Here is an 18,395-nt window from a genome sequence, read left to right on the forward strand (position 1 = left end):
ATTTCATGATGACTTTCTTCTGCTTGTGCTCTGGATGATATTAGAATAGTAACCCACTGTGTTCAAATGAGAAAGAGGCCAAAAGCAGAAGGGCTTAGCATCCTATCTATGATGACCCAACACTAACAGATCACTGTACCTAAGCAGGAACAGATGAATGAACAGAGAGGGCAGTGAAGCATGGAGGTCTCCTGTGCCAGGCCCAGGAAAACCAGCAGACAAGTGGCAAGGAAGAGCTTGTGCAGTGTCCCAGTTTTTTCTGAGGCTGTGTGTCCATGCGGTGCCTTAGCTGGCCCTTTCTCTCTTCCCTATCTGTTCCTTTGCCAGTTGTTTTATGGGTGTCATTTTTCTTGTTGGAGCACAGCTACAGGTCTGTCCATTTTTGGCACCATTGTTTTTTCTTTCTTATTTATTTATTTATTTATTTTTTAATTTTTATTTATTTATGATAGGCACACAGTGAGAGAGAGAGAGAGGCAGAGACATAGGCAGAGGGAGAAGCAGGCTCCATGCACCGGGAGCCTGACGTGGGATTCGATCCCGGATCTCCAGGATCACGCCTTGGGCCAAAGGCAGGCGCTAAACCGCTGCGCCACCCAGGGATTCTTTCTTATTTAGGCAAGATATTTTTTTTCCTGATTTCAAAAGCAATTAATTTTATTACAGAAAAATTGCTAAATAGAGTCTCACTGCGACTACCCAGAGAAAACTAGTTATGATGCTTTGTTGTGAATTCTTTGAGAGGATTTTCTATGTGTAATTAAGCATTGAAGTTACATGATCTATATTTTTTGTTACCTCACATTATTCACTCATCAATGCAGCAAGGACACCTTTTTAATCAACATATAGACATCTGTAGCATTAGTTAATAGAGGTGCCATAATTGTTTCATAAGTCCCCTCTTACTGGACACTTAGGTTGTTCTTAACTTTCCACAACTATAAATGATCCTGCAGAGGACATCATTTTAACTAAACCTTTGGTCACATGCTTAGCATGCTTAGCAACTTTTTAGACATAGAGAGCCCAATTTCTTTCTCATGTTGACTTCCACAGCATGGAGAGCATTAAGGTGCTCCAACTCAGCTCTTACTTATTGCTTAATGATTAGACATGCTTAGTTCAACAATATCTTGAAGCACAAACATGACCAACATCCTCTGACACTAATGAACTTTGCATCCCTTCCAAGCTTAGTTTTCAATGAACTTTTCCCACCTTCCAAATTTCAGTGATAGGTGACTCATATAGGTGGGTCTTCTTTTCTTAATCTTTTTTCCCTGACCTATTTTCAAGACTGTAATTATTGTCTTTCTCATTCCTAGGAATTTTTTGATGTGTGGCCAGTCCTGATGGGGGAGGCTCCACCCTATTCTGGTCCCAGGACTCCGGATGGAAGGGTAGGTCTCTCTCTGGCCTGCTCAGTATGATCTAATGTTTATTGAAATACAAATGTAAGGCACTGTAGACCTTGCTGACATTTCCTTTTTCACTTATTTATCTTCTCTGGGTTGGGTCATTTCCCTTGAAGTTTTAATAATTGTTCATAATTGCCACGCCTTATAATTTGCAAGGTATTTTTAATATCTTGCTAGAGTTTCATAATAACTTGGTGGGATAGACTAAGGAATAATTAATATCCTCATTCCACAGATAAGAAAATAGCCCCAGAGAGGTCAAGCTATCTGCTCAAAAATTCACCCAGCAAATGTTTAGAATTGCAGACAATTAGAGCTGGAAATAACCTTAATATCTAATTGAGACTGTATAAATTGATAGCTAGAACATCAATTCCAGCCAATAGATAAACCTATTTGGCTGCATACATTTAAAATGCTTTCTTTGGGATGCCTGGGTGGCTCAGCAGTTGAGCATCTGCTTTTGGCTCAGAATGTGATCCTGGAGTTCCGGAATCGAGTCCCACATTGGGCTCTTTGCATGGAGTCTGCTTCTCCCTCTGCCTATGTCTCTGCCTCTCTCTTTCTGTGTCTCTCTGAATAAGTAAATAAAATCTTTTTTAAAAATTTTAAAAATACTTTCTTTTTACTTTAATTTTTTTGAATTTGTAGCTTAACATTAAAAAAAAAAAAAAACACCAAGATTTATTTCCTCGGACCCACAGTCCCACAGGGTAAATTTTTTTTAAATTTTATTTTTAAGTACTCTCTACACCCAACATGAGGCTTAAACTTACAACCCCAAGATTAAGAGTCACATGGTTTGCTGACTGAGCTAGCCAGGTTCTCCCACAGGGTAAATTTGATGGGAGCCGAGTGACAGCTACCTCCTTGGAACCTGGCCTGAGCTCTCTAGCTTGTCAAAGCCCCCACCACTCCCCTTGTGTACCCCTGCCCCCCAGGCCCCACTCTCATTTATGTTCCTATCAGACCTCTCCAGGCACTGGAGTTTGTGACCTCTGCTTTTATAGCATTGCTATTTTATTTTATTTTATTTTATTTTATTTTATTTTATTTAAGGTTTATTCATTTATTTGAGAGAGAGAGAGGCACTTAATCAACTGAGCCACCCAGGTGCACCCCAGTGCTTTATTTTAAAAGATGAGGCATAAACAAACACCTTAGAGAAGCTGAAATGGTATCTGTGGAGAGGAGATGAGGCAAGGTAACCGGATGTGTCACTCAAATAGCCTAGGGCACCTGTGGAATAACTGGTTGACCTTAGTTGAGACCATATAGTACAAGTAAGCAGCAGAGTCACCCCCAGAATTGAGTTTGAGTCTGGTGCTTGTCCCAAAAGATCTTTTAGCCTATCTGAAATTGTGTAGCGATTTTCTGGTAGGAGGCCTGATTCCCCCAGCCAACGGTAACCCTGCCCCAAATTAAAATGTGCATGGGTGTGCAAGTATGTGTGTGTATAATGGACTTTATCTTAATTCAAACTCAAAGGCATTGAAATTAACACCCTTGCCTGTGAGCTTCATGTACTCACCAGGAAAGATTTCACTCTGGAAATCCACATCATCTGCTGTGCTTCATCCAAAGTATCTTTTTTAACCTGCTCTTGTTCTGCTTCAAACCACTGTTCCACCCACACAATTCCATGATTTCATAACTGGGAAGACTGAGTCTTCAAGTACTGCATCATGTGCTGCTGCTGGAAAGCAACTTGGGGACACTTTTCTTTTTAAGCACAGCCTTTTCTGTCAGTATAGTTGACATGTTACCACTGAGCTTTCTAATTCATATAAGAGCTGGGTTTGTATCTTCTGGAAATTTAGATGTTGAGGACTGGAATAGAGTTCACCATTGCTTTCAGACACCACCAACTTCAGTTAACTTCAATTTCCTAGGCTGTTTTTAATATTCAGCTCTCTGAGCTGAGTCCTGAGGTCAGAGGTCATCTCCAACTCCATGATGGCCAGAGCCATGCTGGGCTCTGAATTATCTGGCTCTTCATCCTCCAGCACCCCAATCTTCAAGATGGAGCCGAACAGAACATATTCTCACAGCACTAGTCCAAGAAATGCTGCCAATCGTTTGATCAGTTCAAGAAGTTTGGCATTCCCCAAGGTGACTAGCACATTTATGGTTAAGACTTTCCTTTCCAGAAACTCTTCCACACCTCAGGTAGCAAGGGCTCAGTCCTTGCAAGCGTATGATGCATTAGGTTGTGATGGAAAAGGCCAGGAGGCAAAGGACTGTGGTTTTGGTTGGTTGCTGACCTGTAGGGTGAACTTGGTCAAATAATCCTTTTGGTCCTCGATGTACCCAACTATGAGGTACTGTCACCAAACTTGTCTCCAAAGTCAGTTGTAGGTCCAAGACACAGCTAGGGAGGACACACACATAGGCCTGAGCTGGGGCCCAAATCCAGTAGAAAAGGACTGACCCAAAGTGGATCTTTTAGAAAGACTGGGCTTGGAAAGAACCAGCCTCAGTTCCAGAGATCCCTGCTCCATCAGCCAGTTGTGTGGCCTTGGGCAACCTCTCTAAACCTCACCTTCCTCATCTGTAACGCCTGGGTAGTCGAGATGGCCTGGCAGGACCATGGTAGCTAAAGCACACCACACACAGACACATAATAGGCAAACAATCATCATGGCTACTGGGGTTGAATCTCATTATCTGCTGGCACTTTACCCGGATTATATTATTTACTCTCCTCAACAAGTTCATAAAGGAAGTATCCTCATGATCTCCATTTCACAGTTGAAGAGATTGAGGTTATGAGGGGTCAGTTTATTTGCACAAATTCAAAGGCAAGCTGCTTTTCTTTCTGCTAAATCATTACAGTTGTGCTTTTTAGCACTCCCTCTGGCCTTCTAATGGCCTCATGCTTTACCTGCCACATTCATGTGAGAAATATAGCTTTTGTCTGGACTATGACCAATTAACCTCCCCAAATCTTGAGTCTAAAGATCTCCAACGGCAGCTACACCTCACTTCATCTCCTTTTAAAAATAAAACATTATACATGTGTGTGTTTTATTATTAAAAAGTTATACAAGCTAATGATGCTTTGTGGAAAACAAACAAACAAACAAAACACCAAAACAGCACTCGTTTAAAAACTGGTATATTTTCATGCAGGATAATTTCGCTCTGGCTATATTTTAAGCTCTTTCAAAGCCTCTTGTGTTATAGCCTTAGCTGCTCAGGTGGAAGGTAACAAAGGTGCCCATTGATGGCTCAGTTTTGACTTTCCAAAGGCTGGTGAATTCTTAACACGAATATGGCTTTAAAGGCAACTTGGCTGAGCTGCAGTGTGTGGAAAAAGCCCTATTTACCTCAAGCACACTGATCTTTTTGTTGCTTTCTGTGAAAGCAAATTTATTCTCCTGTGGGCTTCAGAAAAAAAAAAATCAATTTCTAACCTTTCTAAAGGAGTCTCGTACAGACCCCTGGAGAGGGCAGCCTGGGGGAGGGGGGCCAGGGAGCCAGCAGCCCACTTCAAGGAGCACCCCAAGTTCAAGGACAGATGGCCTGAAACAACGACCTGAAGGTCGAGAAGGTTCTAGAAATCAGCCTCCTTTTCCCCACAGGGGGCACTTAGCTATACCCAAGTCTCAGCAGATAACGTTGCCATTTTTGTTTTCAGGAACTGCCTATAGGGTAGAACCTCACTTTAAAAACTGTCCTTAGTGCAATCCGTTTACATCTATTGAAAAAGTGATTCATGAGCAAGTGAAAAGCTCATACTATACAAAATGACGCACCACAGAAATCCAGCCTCCCCGAAGGCAGCCAGTGTGAGCAGTCTATCCTTCCAGAAATGTCCACAGATGCCCAGATAATCCTAGAATTCTACCCCCAGCCCAACCCTCAATAAATGGGATGCTTCTGTTTTGTGCCTTATTTCCTAGCCTGACGATATTTTGGCATCTTCCCTTATCAGCCCAGATACAGCTACCTTGTTCTGGAGACATGCACGGCACGCAGCCAGTTGGCCACTCTCCTAATGGCAACATTACATTGTCTCCAGACTTCGGAAAGCAGTCTGGCTGAGACGCCTGGATGGGGCAAACGATGCTTTGACCCACATTTAGAAGGGTGTCTCTAGGGTTCATTACCAATTATGGAATGGCTGGGTCAAAGGAGATACGCATTTTAATCTACGAGGGATTTGACTAACCATCCAACCACAATCTTAGAAGCATAGCTGGGAAGAACTTTGGGGATTATCTAGTTTAGGTTTTAAAATGTTCTGACTGGGGACCCCTGGGTGGCTCAGTGGTTGAGCACCTGTCTTCGGCTCAGGGCTTGACCCTGGAGTCTCAGGATCCAGTCCCATGTCGGGCTCCCTGCATGGAGCCTGCTTCTCCCTCTGCTTGTCTCTCTCTCTCTCTCTCATGAATAAATAAATAAAATCTTTAAAAAATAATAAAATAAAATGTTCTGAGTGTCTTTAGACCCTTCCACTTCTACAGCGGTTGCCTTGGCCAGCAGCGACTAATGAGGAAGGTAGGACAGGAAAGGCAGTGAGAGGAAGCAAAGAGAAATGCTGGATCTCCTTGTGCCCAGCTCTGCCTCCACTGTGGCAGCTGGAACAAACACACACCGCTGGTTTTCCGACTGGGGAAACTGAGCCCCCAAGAGTGCACATAGTAGAACCAAGACTAGAGCATGGGTCTTTTCAGTGGCTGCTAGTCAGGAGAAGCAGAGCTTCTCCCTCTGAAGCCTGAAGAAGGTCATGATCACCTGTCTACCAAATGGGCTTTCAGACACCTTTGGCTGGATCAGGAATTTCTTTTTGTTGAGGTCTCTGAGGAGACCAGGATGGAGCTCAAGTATCTACATTTAAATCTCTAGAGCAGGGCACCTGGGTGGCTCAGTGGCTCAGGTCATGATCTCGGGGTCCTGGGATCAAGTCCCATATTGGGCTCCCTGAAAGGCATCTGCTTCTCCCTCTGCCTATGTCTCTGCCTCACTGAGTGTGTCTCTCATGAATAAATAAAAAATAAATAAATAAATCTCTAGAGCAATACTTCTCAAAATACTGCCCTCAAGGAACAGTTTTGTTTTAATTTCCAATCCATTTTGGACTGATACTTTTTAAAATGTGGTAATATATAACTAGAAAAATAAAAAATTTCAAAGACATACAAAATGTAAATCCCTTACCCCTTTTTTTTATTAGTTTCAGCAGGCCTAAGCTAACTCAGTCAGACTGCTATACAAGTTTCTAAACACCGACTCTCAGTTTCTGTTTTTATGTCAGCATGGAATGACACCTGATAGTTTGCCGGCAGTCTCAGTCTGGGGCCCATCTTTCAAATAACTTTCTTCTGGGTGAGAGTGGATGCAGAGAGTAAAACACTATCTTTGATTAACATAAGATTAACCTTCAGTAGCGTCACAGAAAGAACCCTGAGTATAGGACTCAGGGGCTTTGCTTTTGGCTCACTGTCTACTATAAATGAGTCTCTTCCTCTCTCTGGGTTTCATTTTTCCCATTTGTAAGATGGTTTCTAACCTGCCCATCATAGCTGGGTGTTCAGAGGATCTAATAAGGCAATAGACTTTTCCCTGGAGGGTTAGGGGAAAGGAGCCACCTGCCAATATCGTACTACATGTTAGGAAGTCATGTAACTGAACAGATCTACTTTAAAGGATGGGAGTTTTCATGGTGCAAGGAGGTAGGAGAGATGGAAAGTGGGTTGGGAGGCATGAAGTAAGATGGGGAAGACAGGTCTGGAAGAACTGACAGAGCAGAGAGTAGCTGAGTGATGGGAGACAAGGAGAAAAGGGGGTGGTGACCATGAAGCTGAGCCCTGCTGGGATGGCTGAGTTGACCACAACTCTGAATGGGACAGGAGTCTCCTTTCCACCTCCCTCTCTCCCTCAACTCCAGAAAGCAGTCTTTCTCTCTGTCTCCTTGTACTCACCCCCCAGCTCCCCTTGGAACACTTCCTACCCCTCTTGCCCAGATCCTAGCTCCTGCCTGGCCCCCGTGAGCTGCTTTGAAGGTTAAGCACGCTGAATTGTGAGTCAGCTGAGGACAGTGAGCTCCAGAGGCAGCCGGGATACGCCCTGAGAGGGCCAGGCTGGTGTTTCTGGAAAACCACAGGGTACACGGTAGAGAACAAGCCTTGTCTCATGAACACACTCATGCTGAAGTTCTGGGATCTGGGAAAGAGGGATCTGGCTCTCGAGTTATGTATTTTTTATCTCTTTTGCCAGGAAATCAACTTTTACAAGGTCATTGACTATATCCTACATGGCAAAGAAGACATCAAAGTAATCCCGTAAGTTTCTTCTCAAAACCTGTAGAATTGTAAGCATGTTATCAATGTCCACAAATACTCATTCCAAGATCAACACCCAAGAAGGCCACACATTTAGTTAGAGGCAGGGAGAGCAGTAAGGAGACAGTGTGGAAGAAAGACCATACAGGTTGGGAAAAGAGGCTGGATTTTGAGTCAGTTGCTGGGAGTTCTGGCCCCAGGCCTCAATTCTCCATCTACAGAAAGAGACCGTGGGATCTGATCAGGGTTTTCCAATGGTTTTCTGTGGAGGCAGATCTGGAGCCTGGTCAGGGAGGTGAGGCAAAGGCAAGAAGCTGGCACAGGGAAAGCTCATTCTCTGTTGTCCTCTTCCTACTGACCATGGAGGATAATGAAAGGAAAGAACTTCCTAGAGAGTGAGGCTTCTACCTCCCTGTACATGGTAAGAACTCAAGGCCATTTTAAGAATCTAACAGTTAAGAACCTTCTTTAGTATAAGCTTATCCATTTTTGGTCAGTAGATCACTGGCAGAAACCTAGCTGCCTTATTATTTATTTGAATCCTCTCTGCGTGCTAAGAGGCACACCCACAGTTCTGTCTTGAAATTGGCTCACTTTCTTAACTGAATCGTAGACACCTCCAGGCCAAAGTCAGACTCTGGGATTTACTGTTGGTCACCTTGCTCCTCAAACAGTGAGTATGAGAGGCCACAATGGGAGTTAATCTTGGTCATCACCAGACTGAATGATAATAATCCATCGCACAGACAACGCAGTTCACAAATTTATCTGTAACTGGTTGGGGTTGAGAAGTTGTTTCAAGGGCCTGAGTTTCTGGGTTCTCTCTGTTCATTCCTGTTTGTATGAAAACTGATTTTCTAAGCTTACCCCTTCCTTCCTTCCTCTTTCTTCCTCTTTCTTTCTTCTTTCTTTCTTTCTTTCTTTCTTTCTTTCTTTCTTTCTTCCTTCCTTCCTTCCTTCCTTCCTTCCTTCCTTTCTTTCTTTCTTTTTCTTTCTTTCTTTCTTTCTTTTTTTCTTCTTTCTTTCTTTCTTTTCTTCTTTCTTCCTCTTTCTTTCTTTCTTTCTTTCTTTCTTTCTTTCTTTTTCTTTTCTTTCTTTTCTTTCTTTCTCTTTCTTTTCTTTACTTTTTGCATAGGCTCCAGAGCCAGCGTGGAACCCAATGCAGCACTTTAACTCACAATCCTGAGATCAAGACCTGAGCTGAGATCAAGAGTCAGATGCTTAACTGAGCCACTGAAGCACCCCATGTTTTTTTTTTTTTTTAACCTTTAACCTTGTCAAAGGCATACCCTTTAACCATTCTAACTTCTTTTCTAGGGATAAAAGTTTATTAAACTCATTATCTGTTACCACAGATCACAGTTTCCCCCAGTGTTTTACCACCTGTGCTCAAACATTGTGTCCTCCTAACTTCTGCTAACACTCACTTTGCTACCTTCCACACAGACCATCCTAAGTGGTGTCACCTATTTTAGATTCTCTGTTATGGTGGCACCCTGTCACTGATAGTAATTTTTGTGTCAGCCAAAGCAGGCCAGGCTGTATTATGGCAACAAACCCTTAAGACCTTAGTGGTATGGGCAGCCCGGGTGGCTCAGCAGTTTAGCGCTGCCTTCAGCCCCAGGGCGTGATCCTGGAGACCTGGGATTGAGTCCCACATCAGGCTCCCTGCATAGAGCCTGCTTCTCCCTCTGCCTGTGTCTCTGCCCCTCTCTCTCTCTCTCTCTCTCTCTCTCTCTGTGTGTGTGTGTGTGTCTCATGAATAAATAAATAAAATCTTTAAAAAAAGAAAAAAGACCTTAGTGGTATGAACAGTAGAAATTTATCTATCCTCCCTCTCCATGTTAATTGCGGGTTGGGGTGTGGCTGGAGTATCTTGTATGGACTGTAGGCAGGTAGGGATCACAGCTGATAGAGCAACCACCTTTCGAGGTTAACTAACCTTTCGAGGTTAACTAACTTGCCAAAGGGAAGCAAGAACACAACAAAACACACACTGGCTCTTAAACATCCCTCTGGAGGTGGTGCTCTTCACTTCCTCTCATGTTTCATTGACCAGAGTTAGTATAGGGCTGCACCTAACCTCAAGTAGATAGAGAATGCAACCATCCCACAGGCCAAGAGTGAGAGCCAGAATATTCACAACTATCCTAAATGACTGCTAAAGTATATGCCATCTGAACTCAGAGAGGGGAAAACAGAACAGTAAATAAATGGTTAACCAAACCAAGAGAAGACAAAATAGGTTTAGAGAGAACATAGAACAGATGAAAAAAATAAAAAGTACACATTAAGGTGGTATTTAAACCAAAATATATCAATAATTACTTTAAATGTCAATCAACTAAATGTTCTAGTTAAATGATAAAGATTGCCAGACTGGAAAAGAAAGAAGTCTTTCACATTTCATTGATTTTAAGATGCATACTCTTCTACTTTTTGACATTTCTGGAATAGAATCAATGACACTATATAATTTCTGTCAGCCAGATGGCAGTCATGATGTAGGTGTTGCTGCCTGTCTATGCGTGAACTTGGCAATGACAGTTCATATTGCTAGGACTTCAGTTGAGTTATGTGCACTGTTGTTTGTACCCATGTTTAATTTAGTTACCATATAAAGTAATTTAAAGAGGGGTGCCTGGGTGGCACAGTCAGTTAAGTGTTCAACTCTTGGTTTTAGCTCAGGTCGTGATCTCAGGATCATGAGATTGACCCCCACATGGGGCTTTGTGCTCAGCTCAGAGTCTACTTAAAACTCTCTCTCTCTTTCTGCCCCTCCCCTCTGTGCTTTCTCTCTCTCTCTAAAGTAAATAAATAACTCTTTTTCTAAAAAATAAATAACTTGAAATTATATTCTATAATGTAGCACTGAAACAAAAAGTTGCTTTGAAAAGCACAAAAAGATAGGAAAAGGTGTGAAATATAAAAATCTATTTCTAAACTCTAAAAGAGTTCTATTGATATTAATAAAGTAATAATACAAGTTCAAAAAAAACATTGTGTTACTGATTAACTGCAGCATTCTATCTTTCTAGTTGCATGTATGAAATGGTCTGTCAAGGAACAGTTGGCTTTCTAGGTATAAAAAAATATTGTACATCCTGTTTATTAGAAACCCATCTAAAAGAAAAGAATACAGAAAGGTTAACAGTAAAAGAATGAAACAAATATATACTATACAAATGCTAATAGAAAAAATTAATATAACTATATTAATATCAGATAAAATAGACAATATGACAAAGAGAACAAGTAGAGATGTAGTCACTTCTTAATGATAAAGGGGTTAATTCACCTGGCTATTACAGGAAGATATTATAATTCTAAATTTGTATACACTTATTAACATGGCCTCAAAAAGAGAAAAAGCAAAAGCTGATAGTAATATAAGAAGATAAAAGCAAATCCATATTTGCTAATTGATAGGAGGGACAGACTAAAACAGAATATAGGATATTTTAATAACACAAACTTAATCTAATCGGTATGGAGAGAACATCACACCACATTCTCCAAGCTAGAGGACACTCGGTCTTTTCAAGCATATATGTGACACTTAACAAGAACTGGTGATAAAATGGGCCATATATTTATATATTTCAAAAGATTGAAATAATACATGGAATGTCTCTTGGTCACAATGAAAATATTCTGGAAACCAATAACAAAAAAACTGATTAGAGTAATCTTCATATGCAACCATGAAGCTAGAAAATACCTTTAAAAAAGATTTATTATTTATTCATGAGAGACACAGAGAAAGAGGCAGAGACATAGGCAGAGAAAGAAGCAGGCTCCATGCAAAGAGCCCGATGTGGGACTCCATCTCAGAACTCCAGGATCACGCCCTGAGCTGAAGGCAGACGATCAACCGCTGAGCCACTCAGTGGTCCCAAAAATATGCTTCTGAAAGAACAAAAAAGAAGTCACTTCCCAAAAAACTCATGCGTAAAAGAATAAATCAGTGGAAATTAGTAATATTCTGAACTGAAAAATAACAAAAAGATACTATATATCAAAACCTATGTGATGCAGTGAAATCATGCTTAAGGTGAGACTTACAGCCTCAAATATACATATCAGAGGTTGTCAAGGTGCCAACAGATGGTAGGTGTTCAAACTAGGATAATTTGAGGAGGGTTTATATACAAAGGGAAAATTACAGAGGTGTGGGTGGATGAAGGAAGAAAACCACAAGAGAAGGTACTAGTAGTGATGCTGTTATAACCACTCCTGGACCCGAAGAGAGATTTCTAAAACTTGAAGAAAGAAGGGGTCATGCAGAACAGGCCACCTTGAGAGAAGCATTGCCTTTTAGTCAGGGAACAGAGTGAGCCCAAAGTGACCTTGCCAGGGGGGACCCAGGGAAATAAATAACCTCAGCTCGCTGTTCTGTCTTCCTCTAGTCTTTGGCCAGGTCCCCCCACTGGGCCAAACCCAACTAGAACCTAGAAGGCCAAAAGCTCTGTTGATGTAGTCCCTCCTGGCACAGGAAGGAACAGGTTTGAGAGTGGATCTGGAGGGGCAGACAGATGCTATCTACAACATCATCTTAAGAAATCAACAACAAACTAGCAGAAAAATAAACCCAAAGGAAAAGATAAGCAGAAAAGAAGCAAGCCCAGAAATTAATAACATAGAAAAATACAAATGATGGACAAATGCCAAAAGTTGGTTCCTTGAACAGACTAACGCAATTGACAAATTTCTGACAAGACTAAGCAAGAAAAATAGAAAATCAAATGAGTTATATCAGAAATGAAAATGGGGGTAGGGATCCCTGGGTGGCGCAGCGGTTTGGCGCCTGCCTTTGGCACAGGGCACGATCCTGGAGACCCGGGATGGAATCCCACGTCGGGCTCCCTGCATGGAGCCTGCTTCTCCCTCTACCTGTGTCTCTGCCTCTCTCTCTCTCTCTCTGTCTCTCTCTGTGTGTGACTATCATAAATAAATAAATTTTATAAAAAAGAAAATGGGGGTAGCTTCAATGGCACAAACAGTAAAAAGATAAGAGGATATTTTGTGAAAAATAATTTAAATCTAGATGAGCTAGGCAAATCCCTGGAAAAATAAAACTTACTAAACACAAATTGAGAAGAAATAGAAAACTGTAATAGTCTTACAGCAATAAAATAAATCAAAACCTTCCCACAAGGACTGTAGGCTCAGATGTCTCCAGGGGTGAGTTCTAGGAAATATTAAAGGAAGAAATAATGCAATTCTCATGCAAATTATCCAAGAGGACAGAAAAAGAAATGCTTGGTATAAACTTGGTAACAAAATCCAACAGGGTTGTATAAAAAAGGAATATTCCGATCACTTGTGAACATAGATGCAAATATTCTAAATAAATTTTAGCAAATTAGAAATGAATAAATTGGGATCTCTGGGTGGCACTGCGGTTTGGCGCCTGCCTTTGGCCCAGGGCGCGATCCTGGAGACCCGGGATCGAATCCCACGTCGGGCTCCTGGTGCATGGAGCCTGCTTCTCCCTCTGCCTGTGTCTCTGCCTCTGTCTCTCTCTCTGTGATTATCATGAATAAATAAAAAATTAAAAATTAAAAAAAAAGAAATGAATAAATCACAGGGATAAAAGGTACAGCATAGGAAATACAGTTAAGGGTATCGTAATAGTATTGTATGGTGACAGATGGTAGCAACTCTTGTGGTGAGGATAATGTATAGGGTTGTCAAATCACTATGCTGTACACCTGAAACTAATGTGTGTAACTGTACTTCAATTAAAAATTCATTGAATAAAAAATTCATTATTTTTTTAAATTTTAGCAAGTAATAACTAGAAAGGATTATATGTGGTGACTCAGTTGGGTTTATTCCAATAATGCAGGGCTGGTTTAACATAAGAAACATCAGTCAGAAAAAAAAAAAGAAAAAGAAAAAGAAACATCAGTCAGTACAGTTTGCTACATTTAGAGAAACATGAAATACTTATCTCCATAGAGAATTTTCTTAACTTTCTAAAAAGAATGTCTGTAAATAACCAAGTATCAGCAGAGACATGGAGCAAAAGAAAACTCAAATATACTATTGTATACTCTAGAGTAGGCTCTACTATACTAGAAACAACCACTTCTGAAAATAGTTTGGTTTTACCTAGTAAAGTTGAAAATATGTACATCTTAGAAGATGTACATCTCAATATTTCTACTCCTGAGTACGTATCACATAGAATGGAGAGCAGATATACCAGACAGTGTGTAACATCATTGGTTATATTAGCCTTAAACTGGGGGAGATGCCATCAATAATTGAATGGATATGTTGTGATATAGTTTTACAAGGAAAAAATGTAAGTCAGTAAAACAAATGAATGACAGCAGCATGAAAAAGAGACCAAATGAAATCACATACACTGTATGATTCCACCCAAATGAAATGGAAAAACATAAAATTAAACTAGAGGGTACTGGAAAGGATACTTAAGTAGTCAAACAAGACTGTAACTTATCATCATGTCAGAACACTGGTTACCTTTGGAGTTAGGGAGAGGACTGCCATTGGCAGGGACAGGTCAGGAGTCTCCAAGGTGCTGACAAGGCTGTTCTCAACCTGGGTGTAGTTTAATAGATGTTCACTTTCGAACGATTCATGAAGATCTTGATGCATTTTTCCACATTTATATCTTTTCTCACAGCAAACAAGTATAATCTTACCGTAAAAGAAAGATAATAATACCGAAAATGGTTATATTGTTGTGGGAGGTAAATAGATATGTAAAGCACCCAGCTTAGTGCTCGGTACATGGTAGGAGTTCACCACAGATGAGTTTCCTCACTCTCTCTATGGAATTAAGCTACCTTGCTCTGTGTAAGTACTATTGGAGGGAAACGATGGTGCCTGTTTTTGCCCAATAGTCAAGACAATCTGCTGAATGAATGTTGTACCTTTTCTTGGGTAATCAAACTCAGTGTGCTGCCATAAAATATTGTATTCATCGTGTCTTTTTTCCATGTCTAAATTTGAGACAGTAAGCTGCTTAAACAAGATTTGGGGCTTATTAAGGCCCCGTGGATGTAAGCAGGAGCTGAGAGCCACAAGAGAGTAGAGGGGGGCAAAGACCCAGATTCAAGATTTTAGTCCAACTGTCCCTACAGCAAAAGTGACCAGTTGTCTTTGGCCTTAACAGGAATCCACCTCCTGATCATTGGGCTTTAGTAAGTGGTCTGCCCACTTATGTTGCCCAGAATGGCCTGGTAAGTAATACAACTTTGAAGCTTGAATCCAGTAGAAGAGTGAAAGGATTTCAGATCGAGAGAATGGGAAACACGATGGGAAGCATGGGTCTCTAAAAACTTGATTCTCTCTCATTTCTCAACTTGCTTGACCCTTGGTCCAAGGACATGAACAGAGAATTGACATTTGAGGAAATCTGAAATACACAGAGATGTTAATCCTTAGATGGGAAGGTGCTTAGTCTCACTGACAACTAAAGATACCTACTCATATGTCGGGGACAAAAGCATGGCAGACTGGTCTTCCAGGCTCATCACACACCAAGTCCCAGCCTCTCATTCTAGAGACCTAGTTGCCACTCCCTAGCCCTCATCCCTGCCACATTTCCAACTATACCACCTACAGCAGAGTTTAAATGCCCTACCTCCCACTATGCCCCACTCACTCAGGGTAAAAAATGAAGTAAACAAGACCCTAGAGAGAAGGGTCTTGTCTGTTAGCTGCACATCACCCCCATATTTGAGTCTGATTACCCTTTTATCCTTTTTCAGGCACACACTACTCAATCCTGCTCACATAACAAGAAGTTTATTTATTGAACATTTTCTATGTACCAAGCACTGTAATTGGCTCTGGGGATAGAAAGATAGATGCATCAGATACGGTTTCTGTTCTGAAGTTCATGATCACATGGGGAGATGTTTTAAACAGATTCTTATACTCCAATGTGCTAAGGACATAATAGAGATATACACGGTATATTCTAGGAACACAGAGTAGGAGGCATCTAAACCAGGCTTCACTTCCTAGAGTGTTTGTTTGAGTTGAGTTTTAAAATAAATAGGCACTAGGCAGGTGGGAGCAGGAAAGGGGATCTCAGGTAGAGGCGACAATATGCACAAACACAGGCCTGGAGGTTTGAACGGCATGATATGTGCGGTCCAGTGTTGTTGGAATATTAGGTTTGAGACAGGAAGATGTCAAGAGATGAGGCTTGAGGGGGAGGGGAGTGCCAGATAGCAGTGGCCTTGGATGCCAGGTCATGGGGGTAGGACTTTATTCTATAGGCAGTGAGTTTTTAAGCAAGAGATTGGCATAGCCAATTTTCATTTTAAAAAGATAACTGAGAGATCTGAAGGGATTAAGAGGCAGAGCAAAAAGTACATCCTTACAAGCAGGAGAAGATGAGCATCTCATCAAAGGCATAGGCAGTGACTAGTACTATCCATGGTTAACAGCCATTGAGTACCTATGAGGCATGCAGTAAATACATTTGCTCATTTGACACTCACACAAGTCTGACAGAGACAAGATGGAGAGAGGGAGATTGGGGATCAGATTTAATATCAGGAGGGTAAAACTGGCAGGACTTTGTGATTTTGAGCAGAGAGGGAGGGAGAGAAGAGTCAGAGCCAGTTTCAGGCTTCTGGTTGGATAAGTAGTGCTGACATCAAATTTGGATGTGAGATGAGGAGGTCAGCTTCAGACAAGGTGACACTGAGACATTTTTTCAGCAGCAAATGTCCAGTAGGCAGCCAAAGAGATGACTCTGAAGTTGTGGAAAGAGAGGAGGGACAGAGATGGGGTTTTGGAAGACATCAGGATAGATGTTACTTGAAACTATGTGTGTGGATGAAGTCACCAGGGAAGGTGAGAGGGACCTGGGGTGGGATACTGTTGGATGTCAACATTTAAAGATTGGATGGAGAAAATGGAGTGTGTGAGAAAGGAACAGAAGGAGGGTTCAGAGGTCTTAGGAGTCCCAGGAGGGAGTAGTGTCACAGAAACCAAGGAAATAGATAGTAAAAATGATCTAGCGAGATAAGAACTGAAAACACTATTGAGTTTGGCAATTAGATCATCGGTGGCCCCAATGAAAGCAGATTTGGTGGTAAGGTGGAGGTAGAAACCTGTGTGTGGTCTGTGAGGTATGGATGGGTAATGAGGAGGAAGAGAATCACAAAAGAAAAAAAGAGGAGAAAGCCTGGACGGTTCCTATGGGACCATGTTTGGTTCAAGGGAGGATTTCATTTTCAAGGATGGGAGACACTCTAGCAAGCTCACGGCTGAGGGGAAAGAGCCCTTGGAGAGGTCGGAGATCAGGAGGGAATAGTGGCAACTAATGGAATTGGTCTAAACAGAGGCCAGAGAGATGTACAAGGGGTAAGCAGTTTTGGAACAGGAGCAAAAACAGCTGACCCCCTGAGACCACAGTATGGTCAGGGCCAATGGGACAGGCAGGGTTACTTCAAGCCCAGATGGTGCCTTTTTGAGAGCTAGAAAAAAGTACCCCTTCTCAGCGGGCAAAAAGAGAAAGACTAGGTGCATGGCCTTGCAAGTCAAGAGCAGGCTGGATTTCAACTCCCAGTCAGCCCTTCAGTGAAACGCTTTTGTGCAGTACACATGCTATGCAACTGTATACCATAACCCCATGCAGGGCTCTGGAGGGATCAGGTTAAGTCTCATATGTATGGTAGGGTAAATTGGTTCAATGCTTAGAAGAGGAATCTGGCAATATAAAACCAAAGCTACAATTTTTTTTCTCATCCTACTTTGGTGTTTATACCCCAAGAAAAAAACTCCTTCCTTACAAACAAACAATACCAAACCTAAATGTAATTGCCTTAAAGATGCTTAAAGTAGCCTTACTTGCACTAATAATACCAAATTTGGATACAACTCAAATATTCAACAAGAGAGACATCAAAAATGAGATACTATAATACAGCTATTAAAAATGACAAATTGGGGATCCCTGGGTGGCGCAGCGGTTTGGCGCCTGCCTTTGGCCCAGGGCGCGATCCTGGAGACCCGGGATCGAATCCCACATCAGGCTCCTGGTGCATGGAGCCTGCTTCTCCCTCTGCCTATGTCTCTGCCTCTCTCTCTCTGTGACTATCATAAATAAATAAAAAAAAAATTTAAAAAAAAATGACAAATTGTCGCCTTCATTTTTTCAAAGCTTGGAGCCAAGCAAATGGCAAGAAACACTGTTTATAAGGTAGCTTTTCTGTCCAGCAGCCTCAGTTAATCATTGAAAACCATCTCGAGCATGTCTACCTGATGAAAGAATGTGAACGCCTTGGGCAAGGACGTAGCATTTCTGAAGATAGCACGCAGGGCTTACTGGGTATGCTATAGAATCTAATCATGGCTCCATTATTCCTCTTCACGGCTTTCAGATTTGCAACATCATGAATGCACCTGCAGAGGACTTTTTTGCATTCCAGGTAAGTCATAATTTGTTTGTTCTCTTAGTCATCTGATGTTTTTCCCCCCAAAGAGGGTTAGAATACATTAAAATCCATCTATTTATTGGGAAACAGTTTCAACAAACTGAAAACATGGATGGAAAAAAGTCATGTGCCTATGAAAGTGGGGAGGGAGTTACTTTGGTAAATTCCAAGGTCCTATTTGGTTTTAATATTCACACACTTTGCTTTCTGGACTCAGGACCTTTAGCTATGCTGTTCCCCCACCCCCAAACCAT

At 41.6% G+C, this 18,395-nt stretch overlaps 1 protein-coding gene across 1 annotated transcript in view; it reads left to right on the top strand.

The window, feature by feature from the left end:
- Positions 1–18,395, top strand: part of PDE6A (phosphodiesterase 6A) — a 59,773-nt gene that overhangs the window by 13,002 nt on the left and 28,376 nt on the right. The window contains exons 5-8 of the mRNA XM_077895931.1: positions 1,329–1,403; positions 7,644–7,708; positions 14,859–14,925; positions 18,088–18,135. Of these exons, the coding sequence (XP_077752057.1) occupies positions 1,329–1,403; positions 7,644–7,708; positions 14,859–14,925; positions 18,088–18,135 (255 nt within the window). The remainder of the gene's footprint in view (positions 1–1,328; positions 1,404–7,643; positions 7,709–14,858; positions 14,926–18,087; positions 18,136–18,395) is intronic.

Source organism: Canis aureus, chromosome 4, assembly GCF_053574225.1.
Source record: "Canis aureus isolate CA01 chromosome 4, VMU_Caureus_v.1.0, whole genome shotgun sequence".
NCBI classification, from domain to species: Eukaryota; Metazoa; Chordata; class Mammalia; order Carnivora; family Canidae; genus Canis; species Canis aureus.